The sequence below is a fragment of the Anas platyrhynchos genome, chromosome 2 (genome assembly GCF_047663525.1).
Source record: "Anas platyrhynchos isolate ZD024472 breed Pekin duck chromosome 2, IASCAAS_PekinDuck_T2T, whole genome shotgun sequence".
Taxonomy (NCBI): Eukaryota; Metazoa; Chordata; class Aves; order Anseriformes; family Anatidae; genus Anas; species Anas platyrhynchos.
This window is the reverse complement of record NC_092588.1, coordinates 49,762,609-49,787,026: the sequence shown is the minus strand read 5'-3', so window position 1 is coordinate 49,787,026 and position 24,418 is coordinate 49,762,609. Positions and strand designations below refer to the sequence as shown.

Here is a 24,418-nt window from a genome sequence, read left to right as displayed (position 1 = left end):
TCAATGTTTCAAAATGATAGATGGGGAATGATACATGGGGAATATCACCCTATCTCCAGTTTGTAAGCCTGCGAACACCTAGTGTAAGTACCAAGTTTCACTGACTGGGGAAAGTAAGCCACATGGCAGGCAATCACTGTATGTAGGATCAGGGTCTATGATGCTTCCCACAAGGTTTTGCATTATTGCAGTAGATAATTTCAAGAATGCTCACTGTTTAAATACCAGAACTTAAGTTGCCACCTGAGAACATCAAATAATGAGGGTGAAATAAGTAAAAGCCAAAGTCAATGTCTCTCTTTGAGCAGTTCTTCTCACTACAAAACCATTGGTGAATAAACAGGAGACCATATCCCATTCCTTCAAAATCACTGTAGCTTGAAATTAGATAGTAAAAACTCACAAATTAGTTTTGATCTGTTTTGTCATTATTGTTCTCAATGAAACTACAGGACAATAAGTTTGTTTTCACAAGACTTTTGAAAAGGGATAGGTCTCTCTAAAGTGGCAGTGTGCCCTTTAGAAAAATAAAAATAGAGGCACAGTTTACTTGTGACTTGATAGAAATAAGCATTCGGCATTTTGTTAAAACACTATTGGCAAATATATATGTTGGAGTCATAAACAAATACACATACATAAATGAAGGAGAATGTAGATGTGCAATATTATTACTGGGAATACCTCTTGTTAAACTAAATGACCAGGCACAATGTAGATATTCATATTTAACTCTGGTCAGTGCTATAAACTTGAATATTTTTAAAATCTTCAGAATTAAGTTATTAAATTGTTAAATATGTCTGTTTTCCATAAAGATCCAATAGAAGGACATTAGATTTGAATCTGCAGTCTACTCAGTTTTATTCTGTTTCACCCAATCCTTAATGCAGGGAAGAACTGTTGTATACGTGGACTGGCTGGACTGGGATAGAAATAAATTAGAATGTCATTAAGCAACAATGATATGAGGATCACTCACTATTAATTTCTTGTGAACAAGGCTGAACATATTTTTACTCTTAGATAAAGAGAAAATAGAGAAATAACACAACAACTGGCATCAACAGCACGTTAAAATGTGATATTCATCTGTACACTGTGCAGCCTAGTCCTGGGAACAATCTAGCTGCTTTACTTTGGTACTCACATTTCTATAGCTGTCAGTAGACTGACTGATGAACCATAAAAAAGATATACGATGTGTGTATATGAAAAAGAAATTATGACTAATCTTAGAATGCATTGGCAAACTTTTACCTTCACATGTTTAAATATATTGTGCTTTGCAGTAGAGGAAAGTTGAGACTTTTGAAGTCAAAACAGATTCTTTTTGGAACATGTTTTTTATCTGGTTTGATATCTTTCTAAAAATGTCCAAAGTATCATAAGCTGTGCTTCCAACAAAAAGAAATTCAAAATATGGTTAAGTTCATTATTTGAAGATAGTAGTAGAAATCACTTGATAAAATAAACAAGACTTCTATCAAGTCACAATCATAAAATCAGGCATAAAACAAACAGGTCATGGGAATGCCTTCATTCTGGTCAAGGATATAAGGGTTAAATCCACATATTTGTAAGATGATTGAGAAAACCTACTGGAAGCATGATCAACCCAAGGCCGCCACCACTGCTTTTTTTTGCCCTTGGCTTTCTCTTTGTCTGCTTCTCCTAAAATAAAATACGTCCAAACATTAATTTTACAAAATGAGAAACATGTTTCTTACACTGATTAATCATTTTTCATTTCTCTCAACAGAGCTAAATTTCATGAGCATATCAGATGTTAGATCTACTGAATATAATCAATATAAAAAACATTTAGAAGCATGACCACCCAGCACAAATACTCTAGTTTATGCAACAGTTAGAAGTGTTCTACTCTAAAACAGCTCAAAGTTCTTTTTTTTTTTTTAAAAAAAAAAAAAACCAAAAACATACAGTCACACTTCTCTGTAACATCAAGAAGAAAATATTTTCCCTCCTCTCAAATCCCCCTACATTTCAAGCTCCATAATTTTATATCCAGTAAATGTTGATCCTAAGTCAGTACTGGAAATGTGGCATTAAATAGGTATCATTTATCTGTTCCCACATTTTAAACAACATTAAAAAACATACAAATATTTCAGTAACTGAAAAAGGCCTCACAGCATCCAAAAACCCTTGCTGGAAATATGTGATTTCTACCTATTTGTTACACTGTGGTTTATAAACAATATGTTTGTTCAAAACAAACCTCTGCTGCTACTTGGCTCTTTGCCAACAATTTGAAGTTAGCCAAAAGTAATCTCAAGGCAAACTGTTTTCTCTAAATCTTCTTGCAGTACAAAATCCCAGGTGATTTTTTTTTTTTTTCGTTGAATCAAGCTCCAAAATGTTACTGAGCAAACAACCTTGTTCCTTGATGGCAGTTTTGAAGAACAATTTCTCAATTGGCCAACTATCAGATCTATCAGGTCCTTAGCACTCAACTGCAATTATGGCACAACAATAGCTAACATTACCTTCATCATCTTCTTCAGAAACTTTCCGAATCTCAGGCCCCTCTGAAGACTCCTGTGTCATGCTTATCATCCTCTCTTTACCCTTTTTGTATTTTTGCTGCCTGGCCTTGATGCGATCCATTCTAGCAAAAGGAAGAAACGTATTATATTCTGTTCCTCACCCCTTTTGACCCCCTCTGAAAAACAGCTCTTAAACACATCCATCCACACACTAACATTTCTACAGAAAATATCCATTCCATACTGTCACTAATCTTGCCTTTAAAAATAAAGAGTTAAATGGCTCTGAAGAGGCTGTCTGGACCGGTCATGAACATGAAACTGGCCACTCAATCCTGCACTACTTGTGCTGTATCTTCAACTGATTCACTTTAACTGGTTTAATTTTCATTTCAGATGCAGGAAAACCTTCATTTCTCCTTCTTGCAACCCTGTAAACAGTTAGCATGATCTAGCCTTTTAAGCCTTTTAAGTTTTTCACATTTTGACAGGCAACAGTAAAAAAAAAAAAAAACCACAAAACACAAACACAACAGTTATAAGTGATTTCAACACAACTACTTGACTAGAAGTGAAAGAAAGAGAAAGAGAGAAAAAGACAAAGACACGAGAGAGAGAGAGAGGGAGAGAGAGATGAGAGGGAGAGAGAGAAAGAAGGAGTTGGGAAGGAAGGAAGGAAGGAAGGAAGGAAGGAAGGAAGGAAGGAAGGAAGGAAGGAAGGAAGGGAGGGAGGGAGGGAGGGAGGGAGGAAGAAAAAGAAAGAGGAAAGAAAGAAAAAGAGGAAAGAAAAAGAAGGAAAAAGAAGGAAAGAAAGATTACTTGTTTTTCACGTTTCTTCACATTGCATGCATTCATGCCGCACAAAATAGGATAACCAAAACCACAAAGTGAACTGGACCTCTACCAGAAAATAAAAAATATAGCATGTAATATCATAAACCATCTCGTAAAGAGAAGACTATATGGTCACATTGCTATGATACTCAAGTGTGGAACACTTAAATGCTGATCTTGTTAACTTGTCATCATTAGATTTCTAAGGTTTAGAAGAGCCTTCAGAATGAGCAGTGATGTTCATATCTTCTCTCTTTATATAAAACATCTGTTTCCATTATAATTTCAGGCTCACTGAGGAGTAGATGCATCAATACATTTCAGACTGATTTTTTTTATGTCAACCTTGCAACCTTTGGTCCTAGAAATGTGATTCTGCTTTTAAATGAATTATTTTAAATGAATTATTTATTTAAAAGATTATGCAGTACGTGTCTTTCTAGAAAAGATGACTCTAAAACTGTGTGATACTGAAATACCTAAGACCTCCAAGTGCATAGAGCACCATTTCTGTAGTTGCAAAAACATATATCAAAAACCTAATCGTTTCTATAAAATAAAGTGCTAGATAAATGCCAAGAATCCATGAAAAATGTATACAAAATGTGTATGCGTGTGTATATATAAATACATACTGTCTTTTCAGTTGATCCATTGATTTTTTTTCCTCTTCAATTCTTGCCTTTACAGCCTTGACAATTGTAGCCTGGAAAAGCTCAGCACCCCTGCAGCAGAAACAGAGGTGGAAGAAAGGAAAGAAGGAGAGCAACATGTATGTGTTTCCAAATTTTCCTGTATGCCAGCTAATCAGAGAACTCTGTTCCCTCTCTATAGTGTTTAATCAAACAAAGTCAATCCAAGGCTGGAAAGAACTAATCAATGAATACAGAATACTGATCTGCTTAGAGTTAATTATTTCAAGAGCTGGGTCAAACACTGTGGTCCCTACTCAGCGTAAAAGTTCCTCTAGCCACTGATGAGAGATTTAAGTTTCCAGTCTGAAGAATGTCGAACATGGATGGATTCAAGACTGAGTCAGAACTTCTTGCACAATTCCAGGATTTGGTCTTTATACTTATTTCAGCATTGTAATCATCTTGCCCCTTTGCCTCAGTCTTTGAGCAAAGTCCACCTCAAGACTTTTGCCTTTATCCAGGACCATTTCAGCTTCACTTTTACCCTCTGAACATTACCTTGCTTTCAATTTGATGGCACAAATCCTTCAGCAGGTTTCTGGTGTGCCAAAAGAATGACTTATAACTCCATTTGATTAGAAATATGCAGTTGACTCAATAATTTGTATATACAGACTGTGTGTCTAAACCATTCTTCACTATTCACTCAGGAGCTCTCGAAGAGTCTCAAAGACTCACTCAGAGAAATAGAATAGATTCAAATCCATCTTCTTTTTATTATTACTTTTTTTTTTTTTTTTGGGGGGGGGGTGGGGGGATGGGGAGGGAGGATTCAATAAGATCATCAGAAGTCTAGTCCTACATAATTTTTCACCACCTTTTCTGTGAGATTTTTGGTCTTTCCATGTAATATGCAAGATAACCACAATAACATTTTTTTTTCCCTCAGAGGAATACAATCAACACTGGCAATCATTTTTGTCCAAAAGTATGGTAAAGTACCACAAGGGATGACATGTTCTCCTTAGCAGCTCGATCACCCCTGAATTCTTATAGACTGTTGAAAACTGAAACCAGAGCCTTGTCACTATTGTTTGAATCACAATTTAATCATATTAGGGTAAGGACTTTGTATTTCCAATATTAACTTCAACTGGATGACAGGCTCAAACTATACTGTCTGAATCCAAATATGACCTTCTCCATAGTCCAAATAAATTCTAAGCTTGGATTTTAGCAAGGCATGCAGTCAGCTAAAAAAATTAATAACATCTCTGTGTTTATATGACTCTCCTTTCTGTAATGTCTCAGTACTTCCTGGTCATTAATACATTTATTACAAAGCTTCTGACATAGGCCAATATGTCTCCACTTTTGCTTCTGGAGAACTGAAAGCTGGGTATGTTCAGTGCGACACCAAAAGACACAAAATTCAAAGTAGAAACCAAACATGTTTCTTTCAACCCAGTGCACTGTCATTTAAATTAGTCTGCTCTTTCCTTCTGGAAGAAACTTTCCAATTTAGGAGGCATTTTGATACGCATGACTTCGCTTTGTGTTATATTCACTGAGAACATAAAATCATAGAATCATAGAATATCCGAGTTGGAAGGAACCCACAAGGATCATTGAGTCCAACTCGACATCACACACAACACACACACACAAAAAGCTACAAAATGGCAGTATCCCATAGTCTTTGGCATTAGCACTGAAATTCATCCCAAAGCAAAAATCTGAGAGAGGCAATATAGGACTAAGGCATAGATCTTTAGGTAGCTCTGTTCACAGCAATGAATTTTGGTCAGTATGGGTATTTCAACATGTTTCTTTTTTAAATGAATCCCTCAAGAGGGAATAAGAGGAAGATAAAAAAAAACAGCTTTTAAGGGCATGCAAGTCAAATTTGCCCTCAAACATGGACGGAAATTGATGTGCATATATATATATATATATATTTTTTTTTGGGGGGGGGGGGTGGTAGTGCCAAAAAAAGTATTATTGCTATAATACTTTTAATCCAATTGTAAACAAAGTAATTCCTTAGAAACCTTACTGAAATCAGTAGTAATTTCATTCCAGACCTGCCTTTTTATTAAACAAACAAACAAAGAATGGTTGTTCTTGTGATAGCTGTGAGTGGATGCTTGCAGATAAGTCTAACAGGCTCAGAGTAACAATTCTTGCTACACCAGGTTGGAGTTCAGTGATTGACACTTGGAGTCTTCATGAACCAGATGTCATAATTTTTCTGTATTTTTCCTGATGTGACATTTTTTGGAGATGCAGTTTTCAAAGTACGTTGTGTCATACTCTAATCTCAAAGAATTTATTTTTTTTTTCCAAGGCTTTTCCAAGGCATTTGCTCTCATACATACTGATGCTGAGAGACTGCTGCAACACACATCAACTTTCCCAGCTTTTAATGAAGGCTATGGGAGCAGCAAATGGTGTTTGGTAGGTTTAATTTCTATCGGATTCTCCGTTAATTTGTTTTCTTGTGTGTGCTGTGTCAGAGTTGGATTTGCAATTATTAATTTAGCATGGATTGTTTAAATTAATGTTATCTAACAGGACTCTATTGGTAATACATATCATAAACAAACAAGTACGGTAGTAATGGGAGTAGTAATAATCTGTTTAATTTATTTTTTTTTTAAACTTTATGTTACCTTGATGCTAGGATCTGAGAAGCTTTTATATCTGCAACCACGTGAAGGAAGTAGTAACTCATGAAGACTCTTCTTTGCAACAGCAGGAAAGCAAAACATATACTGTCCCAGATGATTCCTGCTTCTCCACTAGGCAGTTTACAATCTACATTGCTGCTTGCTGGAAGAAGAAACCATCAGCATAAGAACTACTGAAATAAGTATTTTTTACAATGCTTAATCACTTAAATAATGCCTTTAAAATGACTTTAAATAAAGCCTTTAAATTGACTTGAATTGAGGAACTTTAATTTCATTTTTCTTAAGAAAACTGACATGTACTTCCATCTGAAGTATATTTTCTTGTACAGCTAATTGGAAAGCTTCCAATAATTTGATATCCTATGAAAACTGAGAATTCATCATAACTGAAGAATTTTCAAGCAAATTCACCCTGTTCTAATACGCTCTTGGTTAAAAAAAAAAAAAAAAAATTTAAGGAAAGAAGTATTTTTGGTTAACTTGAAATATTTGATTTCAGCACATTTTAGAATGAAATTTATTATTATTTTTTTTAATCTCAAAATGACTGTCTCTTTTTTCTACTAAGAACAATATCAACATGGAAAGGAAGTGTGTTATTTTTGTCAAAATAATTTTTTAATTGACTACTACCACCTAATATTTTTCTTTTCCCTCTCCACATCTCAGTTCACAGGAATCCTTGGTGTTTCCATTGCAGAAGAGAAAAAAATACTTGAAACCACAAAACTACTTCCTTTGGGATAGGAGGAAAAAGACAGAGAGGAAATCCCATTCCTCCTGCATATAAATTTTGGCGTTGGCTATTTCTTCCTTTCTTTCTTTCTTTCTTTCTTTCTTTATTCTCTAAAGACAGTTCTTTTGGGAATACTCAAAAATTAAAACTGGGTTTTGTGGAGCTAGACTATAAACTAAATGGTCTACACTGCCCTACAGAATGGAGAGGACTCAAGGGAGAAACTCTGACTCTTTACAGTTAAGCAAGCCAGCCTACCAGACCTGGAAGTTTGAGCTCCAACTGTTTCTAAGCATGCTATGCCCATCCCCTGGGGAGTCAGAAAGCCATGTCCAAGTTTCTGATCCTCCTCCAAAAGTTTTGGATAATACAAGAACCACTGGGCACCATTTAACTTGTGAATTTGATTCTTGGTATTTCCTTTACCTCTATTGCCCACTTATCTATTAGGATCAGACGTGAGGATTTTTGAAATAGGAATTCAGAACTCTGCTGCAGCTTCACTGAAATCAAACAGTAGTTCTGTTTTAAATTCCACCAAACAAAAAAAAAAAGTATTTTTAAATTTTCAGCACAGGGTGCCAGGACAAAGTGGAGCCAAATTTATAGCCCACTGAGAGGTAAAGGGTCTCACTCCCCATACGTCCTTCCTCCCTCCCTCCCTTCTATTGCCTCCATTGACTCATGCTACCCACTCCAACCCTGTTATCACTACCAACTTGAGAATAATCATAAAAAATTACCTGAAGTCATTGTGCCTGCAAAAAAATTACAACTTTTACGCTGGCTTAGCCTCCTGCAATTTCAGTGAGTTGAAGTGGTTTTGAGGAGCTGAACACAAGACCTGCTGCACAGCAAGGAGTGGGACTTTACAGCTAAGAAAAGGTGCCATCTCTGTGCAGTGGTGGTGAGCTAGTAACTGACCTCAATTTGTATGCCAAAACCATAAACCCAATTATCACATGAACTGCAGATACCACAAAACTGTGTTAAGCTCCCATATCACCAAATTGTACATTTACAGCAAACACAGTTTGTGTGTATGTGAGTGGGGGTGTTAATAGTTCTCTGTGTATCTCCCTTTTTTCTAGGAAATATTTTCAATACATTGTCTTGCTAGTCCATATATGACCAAACTCTATTAACTGAACTCATGTAAGATATTTGCACAAGGTATTATGTATTATGTCAAGAGAGGGCACATTTTAAATATGGTAGGAGATTTTGAAGGTGTTCCTTAGGCTTTAGGAAATTACAAAGAAAAACAGGCCATACTTACGGATACGGTAGCCTTTAACTGTACAAGCCAGGCTAAATGCCTGAATCAACCAGCAACTGTTCTTAACTAATGACTCAATGTAGCCACAGGCTCCTATCTGGAAAGTAAAAGAACAGTTTCATATAACAAGACATAGAAGAAATAAAGATAAGAAAAGTATTGCATCTCCTTAAATTACTTGAGAATATTATTACTGTCATTGGCTGAATTGCATCCCATTAGTAAAACAGATTAGATGTAAGTGTCTTTAGCAGTAACACACATCACATAGCAAGAATTAGTTCTTTTGATTATCCAGGAGATAGCAGGTATATAGGTTTTGCTTGTGTTTTTGCAGAGAAAGTGATATGTCTGGCATGTGATGCAGTGTGACGGCTAAGCAACTTTTATAAATCACTGAGTTAAACTTGCAAACATACACGGACAAGCTTAACTTAACATACACATGGCCCCACTGAATTCCCTTGCATAAAATGAAGCACATATGTGAGCATTTAGAACGTTTGCAAATTCAAACCACCCATAAATCAATTTTATTTCAGTACAGTGACTTATATAAATGTAAAAAGAAAAATGTCTGCTCTTTTCAGTCCAGCACTTAAATGTTCAAAGCTAAAAATCAATTGCCAGGAATAAATCTAAATTTATCTTTCATAAAGTTTTAAGTACTGCCTTGTCTCAATCACCTATTAGTGCCACTGCAAGAATCTGTTCTAAATGGTTAATTAATGTAAGAAAGCCTTTAATACTTCACAGAAGTGTTTAACATTCTATTATAAAATGTGTCTGTTTTCCCTGGAAGCTCACAATAGTTCTAAAGGAAAACAGAATGCAGCTTGTAATTTTGTAGTCACACAACTCCATCTAGTAATAGGCTTGAAAATTCTAGTTTAAAATAAATGGTTTAATTGAATGTGCACTATTTATTGATGGTGTAACTGATCTTGCACTTTTAACTCATTTCTCACCCCACCGAAACTTTCACAAACTTCTAAGGAACAACTTAAAAAGGCAAAGTATTCAGAATCTGATCCTTTGAAAATAGCTTGTGAGCTTTCTCAGAGCCAGACTGAAACAAGTATGCACATTTTCCTATAATGTATATGCATTAGCATTCTCTGGATATGCACTTGCAGTTTCTGCTTTAAAATGGAGCCTGCTTTGCACTAGCAAAAGGCTGTGGTCCTGAAAAGGATTTCTAATGACCATTCAGTGCACTGTGCATACTTCCAATGAAGCCACAAAAGTGCTCAGGGCAGCAGAAATGCAGCAGCTACTTACTGAGAGGATGTTCTTCATGGTGATCACAAAAACATTGTACGCAATCAGCCAGTCCCAGTAACGCAGAATACTCCTGATGGGTTTCAGCAGCAAATCTCCACCAAAGAGAAGGAAATAAAAGCAGGCTACCAAGTAGCCCATACAGAATATGCTGATCCTTGTGGTTCCCGTTATGAAGATTATAGTAAGCACAAACCAGAAGAGGTAACTAAATATTATCACCTTATACATGTCTAAGTAGGACCTGGAAGTAAAAGAAGGAGAAAAAATTACCATTTCTTGAGGACAATGATAAATTTCCACTATTTATGCGACTGGTCACTACTTGTAGCTACAGACAGACAGCAGAGCATTCGCACCCCACGTCAGCATTTGGGCATCTGCATAGGATTAATGCCAAGGTCAGTGGATCTGGCTGGCTCATATACTCAATTCTAGCTCATTCATGTAAGCACCTTGCTGCATGCACCCAGTCAGGGCACCTTGCATCACACAGGATCAAGCCTTGTATCATAAAAGGGGGAAAAATATATTCTCACCAAACTTCATGATAGAGTGATATTACCTGTCAATGCCACTTCTGCAATTTAAAAGCTATCTAAAATAATCCTTTAAGAAGTGTGGGTAGTACTAAAGCAAATCTATCTTCAAAAGCCAGCTACAGTACTTCACTGCGAACAGTTCTGTATTTATAAATTCTAGGGAATTCAGCCTGGTTAAAGCCTAGCTTTCAAAGACAGCTGCTAAAAATACTTTTCTCCAGTGGAGATCAACTGAAAAAGTTTTGAGGAGTAAAAAAGCTCCTACAGAATATAAATGTGCTAGAATTTACTGAGAGGTTTGCCAGGAAGCTGCAAGACAGAACTATCTGAAATCAGCCTGGCCCACAATGGGAAAGAGTGAGAAACAATTTAGTATTTTTTTTCAGATTCATCAAAATCTTGACTTAATATTGACTCAGTGAGCTTTCAAATAAGAATATCTGCCAAAGGCAATACCAAATACTACATATAGTTAAACACTGCAAACCCAACAAATTCTTGTTTTCCACCCATTTAGTGTTTTGATTCCAGATGTACTATGTTTTCAGGGTCTGTTCACCAAGGCTGTGAAACTGGATTTGTCAGGAAACCAGGCAGGGAGACAGCACGATGGGAGTACACATATACCTAAGCCAAACCATGTAAGGAGTAAATGAGCTAAACGCAGTGGATGAAGCCACATAAAAAGGCCCATGCTGCTTGATGTTCTCAGGCTCAGAATTTTCTGGGTGTGTGTATTTATAGTCCTACATTTATATGTATGTATTATACATTTAGCTTGCCGAAGCTAACCGGAGAGGCATTTAATGAAAGGTAGTGAGAAAGCTCCTCTGTGTTTATTTCCCACAAACGTTAAAGAAATTTATCAACTAATGCCTGTGAAGGCTAAAAATTTCATGGCTTCAGAAATGCTGCTGGGTTTGGGGTGATAAAACATTATCAAATAATCTATACACACTAGGAAAATAAAGACACAGAAGATAACAGTTGAACAGATCTTCATGAACTCAAAATTCACTCAAAATGGTGCTCTCACTGTTTTTCTCTAGGAAAAAACAACAACAACAACAACAACAGAATCTTAATATTTGGTGTTTCGTTAATAATACTTATGTGATGGATGGCTAGGAAGAAATCACCTTCCTGAAACCATTTTAACAATTGCAGTATTTCAGAAATCTTCTCTGCTACCAAAGAAGTACATCAACATCTGTTGAAAAATGTCCCAGACAGAACTGAATTGATCAAATATGCAATAATATTTTAATGCTCTTCAACAAATATGAATTCTGATTCTGAAAAGACAACATGAAGTTGTCTGGATCCAAATATTCCAACATTCACACGTCATTTGGTTGAATCACAGTGCAACAGTGAATACCACTCTCAGATTAAAACATACAGAAATTAGAGAGAATATAAAAAGGAATGCAATACTTTAGTGTTGTTTTTTTTTTTTTTTCTCACTATAATGTTGATAGTCCATTACATTCTTAGCAGTCATCTAAAATACTAAATACAACTGCTCTTCTCATTTTCAAAATATACATTAAACGTAATAGCGTTAGACATCAGTACACCAAAACAAAACAGGATGAAAAGGAAAGATTCTCACAAGGCAGGAAACAATACAATTGTATAATGTACTTCTTAGAGATGTAAATCTTTCTCATTTTAAGCAATACACAATTACAAGCAAGACCAACCACATGAAAGATTCCACGTTCAGGTTGTCTTCTTACAAAAATGGTGTTTGAAAAAGTCATTCAGGGTATACCTACATTATGGACATAACTGACTATCTCAGATACATCTGTGCTGGCCCAAGAACAATGGCAACCGATGCTGCACAGAGAGCAGTGGGCAGAACCTCAAATACCTGAACTCATGTACCTGAATAATCTCACATACATGAAAATATTCCCCAAATTATATTTCTTTCTATTGTAATACCCCCCGATGCCTGTATTTTTCTGTTATAGTGCGGAGTCGTTTTCCAAGCATCCTTTTAATTTTCCTTAAATATTTACAATAACATAGGTAGATCAAGTGCTTTAAGAGAAGGAATAAAGATATGTTTTGGAGATGGGAGGTGGTTCTCAGCATATTGCCTCTCAAGCTGTATGATGCATTCTTAGATGCAAATCTTCCAAAATCAGAAAGTTAGGAAGTGAAGAGTTTCAGTTCCTTGCTCTGGAGATTATAATGCAACAGTGAGAGACTGAAGTAAAAGATTACCCCAACAGCTAAGAAGACCCTGTACAAACACAGAATCAGTCAGGAGCTTTAACTTTTTTTTTTTTTTTTTAACTTTTTCACATCAGAAAATTTTTAATCTTGGATAGCATATACCATAATTTTATGCATTCACCGTAGACCACAAAGATCATTACTTTAATGCTGTGTAAATCTTCCAAACCTCATTTTCTAATCAGTCTTTAAATACACTTCCAGTCTCATAGAGGAGAGGCCACCCTCAGGATGTGGCATTTGAACACACCTAGAAAATCTGTGACACAGCTGAATCCTAAGGGAACAGTCCCACTCCCCTTCATCCCCTCAGCTGTGTACTGCTGCTCTTTTCTTTGGCTCTAGCTCTTTAAATTTATTTAAAGAACCAAATGTATTTCAACTCATTTTGTGGGAGACAGAAGGAAGGACTAATTAATGACTATACAGCCTATGAAACAACTCATTGCTGGTGTGATGAATTCAAGGGTGAAACAACAGTAAAAGAAGGAGTGTGCAGATGGAAGCCAGGAATACATTTACACTTCAGAGGGAGATTAGCCACTATACCAGAGTACCAAGAACATCAGAGCATGGCTTTTGATAGCACAATAACTTCTGAATTAGAAAATATGCAGAAGAATCTTGAAAGACAAACAAAATATGAGAAATACTAATTGCCCAACAGTGTCATTAGCAGAATTCACTGATATTCTAGATGACTCTGTCACTCTAGTGACTGCATCAGTTAACAAAGGAAGACCAACTGATGTCATCTACCTGGACTTCTCTAAGGCCTTTGGCACAGTCCCACATGACATCCTGGTCTCCAAACAGGGGAGATATGGTTTTGATGGGTGGACCATTCAGTGGATGTGAAGGTCACACCCAGAGAGTGGTGATTGATAGCTTTATGTCCAAGTGGAGGCTTGGTGACAAGTGGTGTCCCTCAGGAGTTTGTCCTGGGATTGGTGCTGTTTAATATCTTTATAAATGACACTGACAGTGGGATCAAGTGCACCCTCAGCACGTTTGTAGATGACACCAAGCTGAGGGGTGCAGTTGATACAACAGATGGAATGGATGCCATCCAAAGGGACCTGGATTGGCTGGAGAAGTGGGCCCACATGAACCTGATGAGGTTCAACAAGTCCAAGTGCCAGGTGCTGCACCTGGGTCGGGGCAATCCCAGACATGAGCAGAGACTGAGAGAAGAACTCACCAAGACCAGCTCTGCAGAGAAGGACTTGGGGGTTCTGGTGTATGAAAAGCTCAGCATGAGCCAGCAGTGTGCCAGAAGGCCAACTGCATTCTCATCTGCATCAACAGAAGAATGGCCAACAGGGCAAGGAAAGTGATTGTGCCCTTCTGCTCTGACCTCATGAGGCCTCACCTGGAGTCCTGTGTCCAGCTCTGGAGCCCCCAGCACAAGAGGGATGTGGGGCTGTTAGAGCGGGTCCAGAGGGCCACAAGGATGATAAAGGGGCTGAAGTACCTCTCCTATGAAGAAAGGATGAGAGAGCTGGGACTGTTCAGCCTGAAGAAGAGAAGGCTCCGGGGTGACCTCATTGCAGCTTTTCAGTACTTTAAGTGGACTTATAAAAAAGATGGAGAACGACTCTTTGCTAGATCAGATAACAACAGGACAAAGGAGAATGGTTTTAAACTAAAAGAGGGGAGATTTAGATTAGAGGTTAGGAGGAAATTCTTTACTCTGGAGTGGTGAGGCACTGCAACAGGTTGCCCAGAGAGGTTGTGGATGTCCCATCCTTGGAGGTGTTAAAGATCAGGTTAGATGAGACCCTGGGCAACCTGATCTAGTGGGAGGTATGCCCGCCCATGGCAGGGGAGTTGGAACTAAGTGATCTTCAAGGTCCCTTCCACCCCAAGGCATTCTATGATTCTATGACCTTGTTCAAAAACAAGGAAGAGAAAATCCGAAGTCCATTCTATCCGTCCACCAAAACTATTTTAACTTCAGATGGCTGTCTGTACCAAATTATCTGCTTTTATTTACTAAAGCTTTATTAGTCTTATGATCACTTCAGTATTTTATTTCCACAGGAATTACTTGTTAACTGTAATGCAATCCAGCCTGTTGCAAAAAAAAGATTGCTCTAGGTGTAGTTGTGTTCCCAGCAGGCTCAATGATGTGTTTGGCTGTGGCCAGTCCAGTGTCCAGACCTTTGCCTGCAGGCCCCCCAAGGCACTGATGCTGCATCTGATAATCATAGAATCACAGAATTGTATAATCACAGAATCATAGAATGGCCTGGGCTGGAAGGGACCTCAAAGATCATCTAGTTCCAACCCCTCTGCCACAGGCAGTGATGCCACCCATTAGACCGGGTTGCCCTCAAGTCAGCACTTTGAAGTTTAGGGAAAGAACGCACTTTTCTGTTTACACACTGATGAGACAATATTGTCCTGTCACATTGACATAGGTCAATGTTTCTTCATTCTGGAGGAGCTCTTGTTGGGTCATTTCATTGTGGTCCCTTAACAGCTACCTGTTTCGCTTTGAGTGTGGATCACTACCTCTATATAACCCCAGGGCTCTTCCCACAGCCATCTTCTGATGACTAGCCTCTCCCTCTCCTTCAGGCATGTTACTCCTATGTGTTTACATAGTTAGCTGTCTCTTTACCTCTGTTCTTCCAATTTCTTCTCTCTCCCCTCTTCCCTATCTCCTATTCCTTACATTCTTTGCACCTGGATCCTACATCACAGTGTTTCCCCTTCTGATCTCAACACTGCTAATTTATCACCAAGCAGCTATTCCCAAAGCCTTTCTCTGTAGCTCCATTTCAATCTCCAGAAGTCAGGTTCACTGATTTTCCCTTTTCCAATAGCTACATCAAAACTTCTGAAAATTAGCTCTATTATTTTAATGGACTTCTTTAGATTTAGTGTTGTGGATAGATCCTGTAAGACTTAGGACTGTTATTCTCTTATTCCCATTCTCTTATCAATGAAGTCCTTCCTTCATGATTCTGTTTTCTTTAAAAATCCACAAATCCAAAGCCGTGTTATTTAAGGCCATTTTATTAGCAATGAAATGTTTATTTGCTTTATACAAATATGATGGGAAGCCTAAAATGATGCTTTGCAGATCCTTTTTCACTAACCTGGGTTAGAACTGTAGTTCCAAAAAAGGTATTACAGCTGCCTTTGAGAGAATTCCTCTGACTCACCTGATGATGATTCCCAGGAGGGACTGTTCAATGACTGACTGTTAATATTCTTTCTGCTCTCAGGAGGCAAAAAGTAGATTGCAATCCCAAATTATTTTCCTGTCAATGTCTAGGAGAACATTGGAAAACTGCTTGAGAACTGAAATGAGGATTTTCTGGCATCAGAGACTGTGGGAAAGGATTATCCTCCATGAAGTCACTTCAAATTCTGTTTCATTTTAAAAGCTCCTACTTCTATTATTCGTTTTTATTTCTGTTTCAAAGCCCTTCAGTTTTGCTCTCCCTTGGGGTTATGCAGATATCCCCTGAGAAATCTGGGGGTGGAAAAACAAGAAAATTTCAGGAAATCTCTTCCTGAGACTGTATTTATCATTTTTGAGCTCAAGTATTTCTCCGGAAAGAAGAAAATTAAGCATTTGGAAATATTATTTTTTCCTGTCACTGTTTATAATGCAGTTAAAAGCTTTTTAGCCATGTCTATTAGAACAAACTGGCACCTTCTCAAGGAATCAGACACATCAGAAGGGTGCTTCAGTGCCACTTCTTTTCCTTAGCAGTAAATACACATTGGGCTTCTCAGAAAACACATGAATACTAAGCACTATTTTTCTGATGCTTTGTAACTTATTCATAGCCAGGTTGTCTTCACTTATCTGTCTGGATCTTTCTGACTGACTTTTGGATGAATGCCATTTTTCATTTAACATGCTTGGATAAGCTTTAAAACAAAGTTGCTGTCCCTGATAAAAAATATTTAGACCTTTCTGAAATGTCTCCATCAACATGAAAGAAACATTTTTAGATAAAGCCCTTTTAGTTCCAAATTGTCTTGAATATAGGCCAGATACATGCATCTTCTTCTGAGGTATATCTTCAGTCCATTCTCCAGAGCTTGAGAGTCCTTCTTTTAAAAGATTTATAATCTCTAATAAAAGATTCAAAGTCACCTTAAGAGACTGTCCAGCCATTCTCTGTCACTTCTTTGAGGCAAATTAGGCATTGGACAGTGCGATCACTTGAAAATAACACCATTTAAAGCCTGGGAAAAATCTGCATTGTAATGAAGCCATTGAATGGGACAGTAAAGGAAAGATCCCATCAGGCAGAGAAGATCTATTATGCAGATCATACTAAAGGAAGGTCTGTTTATACCTGTCTACACATTCTACAAGTATGTTCCCATTACAGTTCCAGGAAGCTTACACTTCAAATTCAGAAGAAAAAATTTTATAGCATACCTACCCCGGTATCTACAAAAAGGATATCATAAACAGGAATTTCCTCTGTTCCTGAAATGTGTTCTCTATTCATTTGATGGAATTTTCAACAAAAATGTCCCTGTTCTGTTTCTTTCCCCACCTTGTTCTTTTCATTCTATTCCCACAACATAAAGCTATCGCAGGAAACAGTCACTGTTTTTATCTGAAACAAGCATAAAGTGATCATGGGTTATCTGTACAGCTCACCACTATGAATATAATTCTTTGTTGTTGTTGTTGTTGATTTGGTTATTTTCCACCAACAATATCACTTCTAGACACAAGGTGCAAATTCCCAATTAAATGGTTGCATAATACATATGTGTATCATGTATACACAGTCTATTTTCTCAACACATGCTAATTAGTGTGTTTCAATGCATATAAAGCCACCAATGGCTTCAAGCTGAGGCATGCCATGCAAATGAATCAAAAGACAGAACTTAACCTAAAGGATTGTGGAGAGGCAGCAGGCCAATTCAGCTTGGACTTTGCCTTCCATTATAAATCTAACTCTGATTTCCATCCAAAATCTTCAAAGAACATCCTTTGAGCTTCAAACTTTTCATGCTTGGCCATTTGGGAATATCTTCTACAGATGACTAGAAATACCTATCAGATGCCAGGGAACTTTGAAAAGATGCCAAACTACACTGTTTAAAAAACAGTCATTTTCTTGCCCCCCCTTTCCCTTCTGAAGATAGCCTCCAGATATGGTGTAATTGATAATGATTCTTTTTTTCATAACTTTTTTTTTTTTTTCTAGATTAAGGTGGGAAAAAAAGATCTATCTCTTCTTTCTTCGAGAAATCACATTATCAGCAAGGGTCTTTGCCAGTGACCAAGGGACCAAGGAGACCAAGCATATCAGAGTGTCCGATGCAACTGCTGAAATAGCTTTTGTTTTGTGGACACCACCACAGTGGCAATAAGAATAACTCAGCCAATCTCCCTACTCATTCCTCTTGAGCAAACACTATTTGGCACATGTCTCTTGGAAAGCATCCCATCTTGATGGAGTATTTTGAAGAGATGTTATGACCAAGCCCTATTTGGCAGATGTCTCTTGGAAAACATCCCCACTTGATGGTGTATTTTGAAATGAGGTTATGACTTCTCTCACTCCGTTTATGTTAGTGGGTCTAGAGCATGGGGTCCACTGTGGAGGCTGGAAATACTCAAGAGGGAGAACTTTTTACCCTACACCCAGAAGTGACTATAAATCTCTGGATAAGTTGAGTCAACTGAAAGTACTTCCATTGTCTCCTCTTTAAAGTTATTTCAAAACACATTTGGCCATCATTTCTAAGAGAAACAGCAGTATCATCTTAAGATCTTGAGAAGGGATTTTGGTGACAGCACTTCTCTGGTAACAGAAATACAAATTTATCATCGTAAGGGAGACTTCACTAGACATTATTTCAAATTTTGTTATTCCTTTCACACTCACACATCTGTTAACATACATTTCAAAACAAACACCTAGTCTAAACAAAGCAGTAGCTAACAAATCTTATTCCTCCCATTTATTCCTGTAACACTGCATCAACCTGTCAGAGAGACCTTCAATTAATATTATGCCCAGCACAACTCAGATGCGCTGAGCTAATCTCTGTTTGCTGAAGTGATCACATCGGAATGCCTCCACTGTTTGAAGACTGGGGATAAGAGACTCTCTCAGGCTCTTCACCCCCCCACACTCCCTTCATATTATTCACCTTTTTAAATAACATTACATACAATGCTGAGGAACAGAAAGTCAAGCCACTTGCCTTTTAAAGACACTTTTAAGTTTTTTACTACTTAGATGAAATAGCACAAAGGACATTTTCCTATTTTAGTGTATCATTTTGCTCGTAGACATCTCCGCAAGACATGAGTGATGACTTAGTGTAATTAAGCACATACATGGGCAAGTTCAGACAACAATTGGTTCTTGCTAATATGTATGTGTTTTTTGGGGAAGCCACAGGAGTGCTGAAATCGACCACAAACACTGTCTCACAGGGCATTCATGGAGGGAATATGCGCTTTCAGGCAAATTTATCACTGAACATCCCTTTGGGGAGCACTTAGAACAATCAGCAGTGTTAGGAAGGCTCTTGAGACTGTATCCACCTGCCTTTTTCTAAAGCAGAAGCTGATTACTCAGAAGCTGTCTTATGTCTCATAAAGCAGTAAAAGGCATGTTATGAGTTGGGAACACATATGTGTATAAATTTCAAGTAAAATTGGTAGCTGTGAGAGTTACTTTCACACTAGAGAACTTCACAAAAATGAAGCACTGTATTTTCCAAGTGTTTAAGATTCAGTTTTTACCGGCAGTAAATAAAGTCAGGAACAGGATTATGCTGGCTGAAAGATGCTGCCTCAAGATTCATACAAATTTCCACATTGTCTCCAGCCATGATTCGTACAGCAGCTTTATTTTCATCCTCAAACATTTGCCTTTGTAAAGATGCACACAGCAGCAACATGAAATCATCTAGGAGAAAGCAGTGGTTGCAAGGAAAAATTCCGTCATTAAATGAGGTGTAGGGAGCGGTGGTGATATGCTATAATATAGTTACCATGTTATAATGTAGTTTTCCCATGCTTTGATTATCCAAGACTGTTATTTTCAATGAATTTAACAGTGATTTGACATTTATTAATGTATTTGATTTTTTACCTGTCATCTTCTATGATTTTTACTGAAAAAAGAAATTAGAACTTTTTGATACTTCTTTATTAAAAATAGGATATTGAAAAACAGATGAAGAAATAACTAATTTATTGAGTTTTTCTGCTACACACAAAGCCACACTTTGTATTCAATTTCCCACAGAATATGTCAGCTTGCTGCTGGAGAGTAAATAAAAGCCTGGCTTCAAATTACACTGTGCAGATGTTTTAAGCAAAAGACACGTAAACACTTCTCAGCTATGTGCTAAAATACTTACAGACAAGGAAGACAGGGTTTGGTCTCACAATGAAGTCTGGAAAGTATAACCACTTTATGATGTTTGAGTTGAAGTTGGCATTACCACTTCTCCATGGATAGTCTATATGACAGAAGCATGTAGAAATGCAATCAGTACTTTACAACAATTACTTCACCCTTTTCTTCTGAATAGTTGTGAATACTTATCAATTTCCCAGCACTTTTCTGTAAAAGCAAGCAACAGTAATTGTCCATAAAAGGTAAGCGTACTTACCTTTACAAGGAGCAGGTGGAATGCCAATACAAATGAAGTACTGGAATGTAATGATGCATGCCAGAAAACAGCAATACTTTGGCCAGATTTCTGCAATGGCTTTTCTTCTACGTCGATACAATACAGCAATCAACCAGAAAGCATGAATCATTGCATAAAAATCCATTCGTTGACCAATTACATTAACCGATAGAAGAAAACAGGTCTGTGAAGGAAGAAAAGAAAAATGAGGAACATTTGCAACCTGATGGCTAATCAATTTAGCAATTCAATTTAGCAGATAAACTATTCTGGGGATTTTGACAGAATGCTTGGACACATGCTGGGGCTGACTGCAGGTATCCTTTGCCAACCAACATGCTAAAAGAGTTTGTATCTGTCCACCAACAACTTATCCCACCATACCCCAACTGCCCAGATTTTCAATACTCTTCTATGAGTGTCAGCTACTAGAATACAGCACTAAAGTAGGTTTCCATTGTGTGATATCTAGAGATATGAAATGCAAAGAGCATTCTCACAGTAGCCTATAAGTGAAATGTTTAATTGTTGCCAAGCAAAGCACATATTACACAGCCATATATTTTGATAGCACTTACAGATGTGAGAAAGAAAAGGAACCATTAAGAATAACAACTAAAGTGTATCCTCATGTGGGAACCAGACGAAAAGAAAAGGGATTTAGACAATATAACTTCTGTTGGCTATAGACAAATCCAGTCAATTGCTGTAAGGCAACTTTAGTTCTCCATTCCTTTTAAGGCTCTTTATCCCAGACCATTTCTGTTCTCTGGCTCCACTTAAAGTACATCCTTCACTCAGTGCCATGAAGCATGTTTTCAGACATGGTGAATAATTCATATTGAATCACTTATCCAATGTACTTCACTATTTTGATCTCCTCTTTCCTCAGATTAAGATGAGGTCAAATTTATTTCCTGAAGGAAACAACTTGCTGATTAATTTTAACTTTCTTTCATTCTTAACTCTCAGGCTGGCCATAAGCAGTTTATTCTGTTAATCAAGAGCAAAGGGCAGTAGTCTTTAATATTTAGGTCAAGAACATCCTTCTAACTAGATTTGGGGTGCATTAGCTTAGCAGTTACTTTTTGTAGATAGCCATTAAACATTTTGAAAAACAAAACAAACAACAACAAAAAAACAAACAAACAACAGTTTATTTGTTCTACAAACAATTTTGACAGTGCATTTTGTGTGTCTATAGACAAGCAGAGGAGCTGGAAAACCGAATTAGAGCAATTCTAATTTTTATTTTTTTGTTTTTTGTGGTGCCTGTTCAGCACAGTTTGCCTTCAAGGTAGTTTCAGTTCTGGGATTTTGGTGCCAGATATAAGGAATACATTAGTTGAACTTAAGCCCCATCTGAGCTATTGCTGCTGGCAAAGCAGACAAGCAGATCTTCTACAAAATAAGACAACAACCAGATATTTAGGATTTGTCATGGATCTTCAGAAAAAATCACTTCACTAAATTTGTACCTGCCTCTCCTAACATTTTGTTCATTTCTTGTCTACTGTAAAGATATTTGGAGAAAGAAATTTGTCTTAAACATGTTGCATAAAATGGCAATAACCTTTGCTGGAGCTCTTGCTCCTGTAGATTTTTAGCAGTTATCACAGAATCACAGAATTTCTAGGTTGGAAGAGACCTCAAGATCATCGAGTCCAACCTCTGACCTAACACTAACTGTCCCCACTAAACCATATCCGTAAGCTCTACATCTAAACATCTTTTAAAGACTTCCAGGGATGATGACTCCACCACTTCCCTGGGCAGCCTGTTCCAATGTCTAACAACCCTTTTGGTAAAGAATTTCTTCCTAAGGTCCAACCTAAAACTCCCCTGGCGCAACTTTAGCCCATTCCCCCTTGTTCTGTCACCAGGCACGTGGGAGAACAGGCCAACCCCCACCTCGCTACAGCCTCCTTTAAGGTATCTGTAGAGACCAATAAGGTCACCCCTGAGCCTCCTTTTCTCCAGGCTGAACAAGCCCAGCTCCTTCAGCCGCTCCTCGTAGGACTTGTTCTCCAGGCCCCTCACCAGCTTCGTCGCCCTTCTCTGGACCCGCTCAAGCACCTCGATGTCCTTCTTGTAGCGAGGGGCCCAAAACTGAACACAGTACTCGAGGTGCGGCCTCACCAGAGCTGAGTACAGGGGGACGATCACCTCCCTAGCCCTGCTGGCCACACTGTTTCTGATACAAGCCAGGATGCCATTGGCCTTCTTGGCCACCTGAGCACACTGCTGGCTCATATTCAGCCGACTGTCCACCATCACTCCTAGGTCCTTCTCTGCCTGGCAGCTCTCCAACCACTCATCTCCCAGCCTGTAGCTCTGCTTGGGGTTATTGCGCCCCAGGTGGAGAACCCGGCACTTGGCCTTGTTGAACTTCATGCAGTTGACCTCAGCCCATCGGTGCAGCCTGTCCAGATCCTCCTGCAGAGCCTTCCTACCCTCAAGCAGATCGACACACGCACCTAGCTTGGTGTCATCTGCAAACTTACTGAGGGAGGGTGCACTCAATGCCCTCATCCAGATCATCGATGAAGATATTAAAGAGGACCGGCCCCAGCACCGAGCCCTGGGGAACGCCACTAGTGACTGGCCTCCAACTGGACTTGACTCCATTTACCACAACTCTTTGGGCCCGACTATCCAGCCAATTTCTAACCCAATGAAGCGTGCGCCAGTCCAAGCCAAGAGCAGCCAGTTTCTTGAGGAGAATGCTGTGGGAGACGGTGTGAAATGCCTTGCTGAAGTCAAGGTAGACCACATCCACAGCCTTTCCCTCATCCACCCAGCGCATCACTTTGTCATAGAAGGAGATCAGGTTCGTCAAGCAGGACCTGCCTTTCATAAACCCATGCTGACTGGGCCTGATCACCTGCTTGCCCTGCAAGTGCTGCGTGATGACTCTCAAGAGGATCTGCTCCATGAGCTTCCCTGGTACTGAGGTCAAACTGACAGGCCTGTAGTTTCCCTGGTCAGTCCTCCGGCCCTTCTTGTAGATGGGCATCACCTTTGCTAGCCGCCAGTCAACTGGGACCTCCCCCGATAGCTGGGACTGTTGATAAATGATGGTGAGTGGCTTGGCCAGCTCCTCTGCCAGTTCTCTCAGTACCCTTGGGTGGAGGGTACTTATAGCAACAAGCATAAAAAAGAAGGATGTGTTTGTGCAGCCAGAGGCAAAAGAAGTCCAGAAATTATTAAATGGAGACAATGGCCTGCCAGCTCCTTCTTCCTTCTATTCCTGCAGTTCCTGATTCCCTGTGTGTTTGTTCATATGAGGGTATTCTTCATTTCTGTCCCTTGCCCCACCTGTCCTACCTTTTGCTGAGTTAAGACATGACCAGTTAAGGCTAGGTCAATGAAAAACAAGTAGAAAGAGAAAACAAATATGACATAAAAATAAAATCAAACTGAAAACCGCTACTAGCAGAGAGTAAGTGTTGATGTGACATAAGTTATTACTAAGAAGCATTCTACTGTCAAACATAATTCAAGCTAGTATCCAAAAATAACACAACCAAAACGTTTGGAATAACAGTCTAAAGAAAATTAATATATTACAATTTACCTCCAAACCAAACTTGTAGAAGAAGTAGTTTATGAAATACTTGACACAGTTTACCAGTCCATCATCCAGATGTGCTCTTGTAATATCGTGGAAAATGGGTTTAGTCACAGGTACAGTAAGGTTATTTCGACATCTGTAGTACTCTTGATGACGGTAAATTGTAACTTCAAAAGCCAGAATAGCCAGCATCAGTAAGTTGTTCTACAGGAGATACAATCAGAAGAATACTAAATAAAAACAAAACCACAAAAAGCTATAAAACTTTCTGATAAATATCAACCAATGAATGCTAAAATGGATATTAACTTTGAGAGCTCCCACACTCCAGGATGTAGTGGAACTTATTCTCAGCTACTAACATTGAAATACAGTGAGGTTCCTACCACTTACTGGACTTTGTACTGAGGTTTGGAAGATAAGACATTTCTTTA

General features: G+C 38.3%; 1 protein-coding gene across 12 annotated transcripts in view; it reads right to left on the bottom strand.

The window, feature by feature from the left end:
• The window catches only part of PIEZO2 (piezo type mechanosensitive ion channel component 2), a 312,264-nt gene that overhangs the window by 46,787 nt on the left and 241,059 nt on the right, over positions 1–24,418 (bottom strand). For all 12 annotated transcript variants that reach the window (XM_072034700.1, XM_038174513.2, XM_072034692.1 and 9 more), the window contains 10 exons: positions 23,988–24,188; positions 20,390–20,594; positions 20,135–20,236; positions 19,512–19,677; positions 9,969–10,212; positions 8,688–8,784; positions 6,652–6,811; positions 3,980–4,069; positions 2,511–2,632; positions 1,603–1,674 (listed from right to left, as the gene is read on the bottom strand). In XM_072034700.1, the coding sequence (XP_071890801.1) occupies positions 1,603–1,674; positions 2,511–2,632; positions 3,980–4,069; positions 6,652–6,811; positions 8,688–8,784; positions 9,969–10,212; positions 19,512–19,677; positions 20,135–20,236; positions 20,390–20,594; positions 23,988–24,188 (1,459 nt within the window). The remainder of the gene's footprint in view (positions 1–1,602; positions 1,675–2,510; positions 2,633–3,979; positions 4,070–6,651; positions 6,812–8,687; positions 8,785–9,968; positions 10,213–19,511; positions 19,678–20,134; positions 20,237–20,389; positions 20,595–23,987; positions 24,189–24,418) is intronic.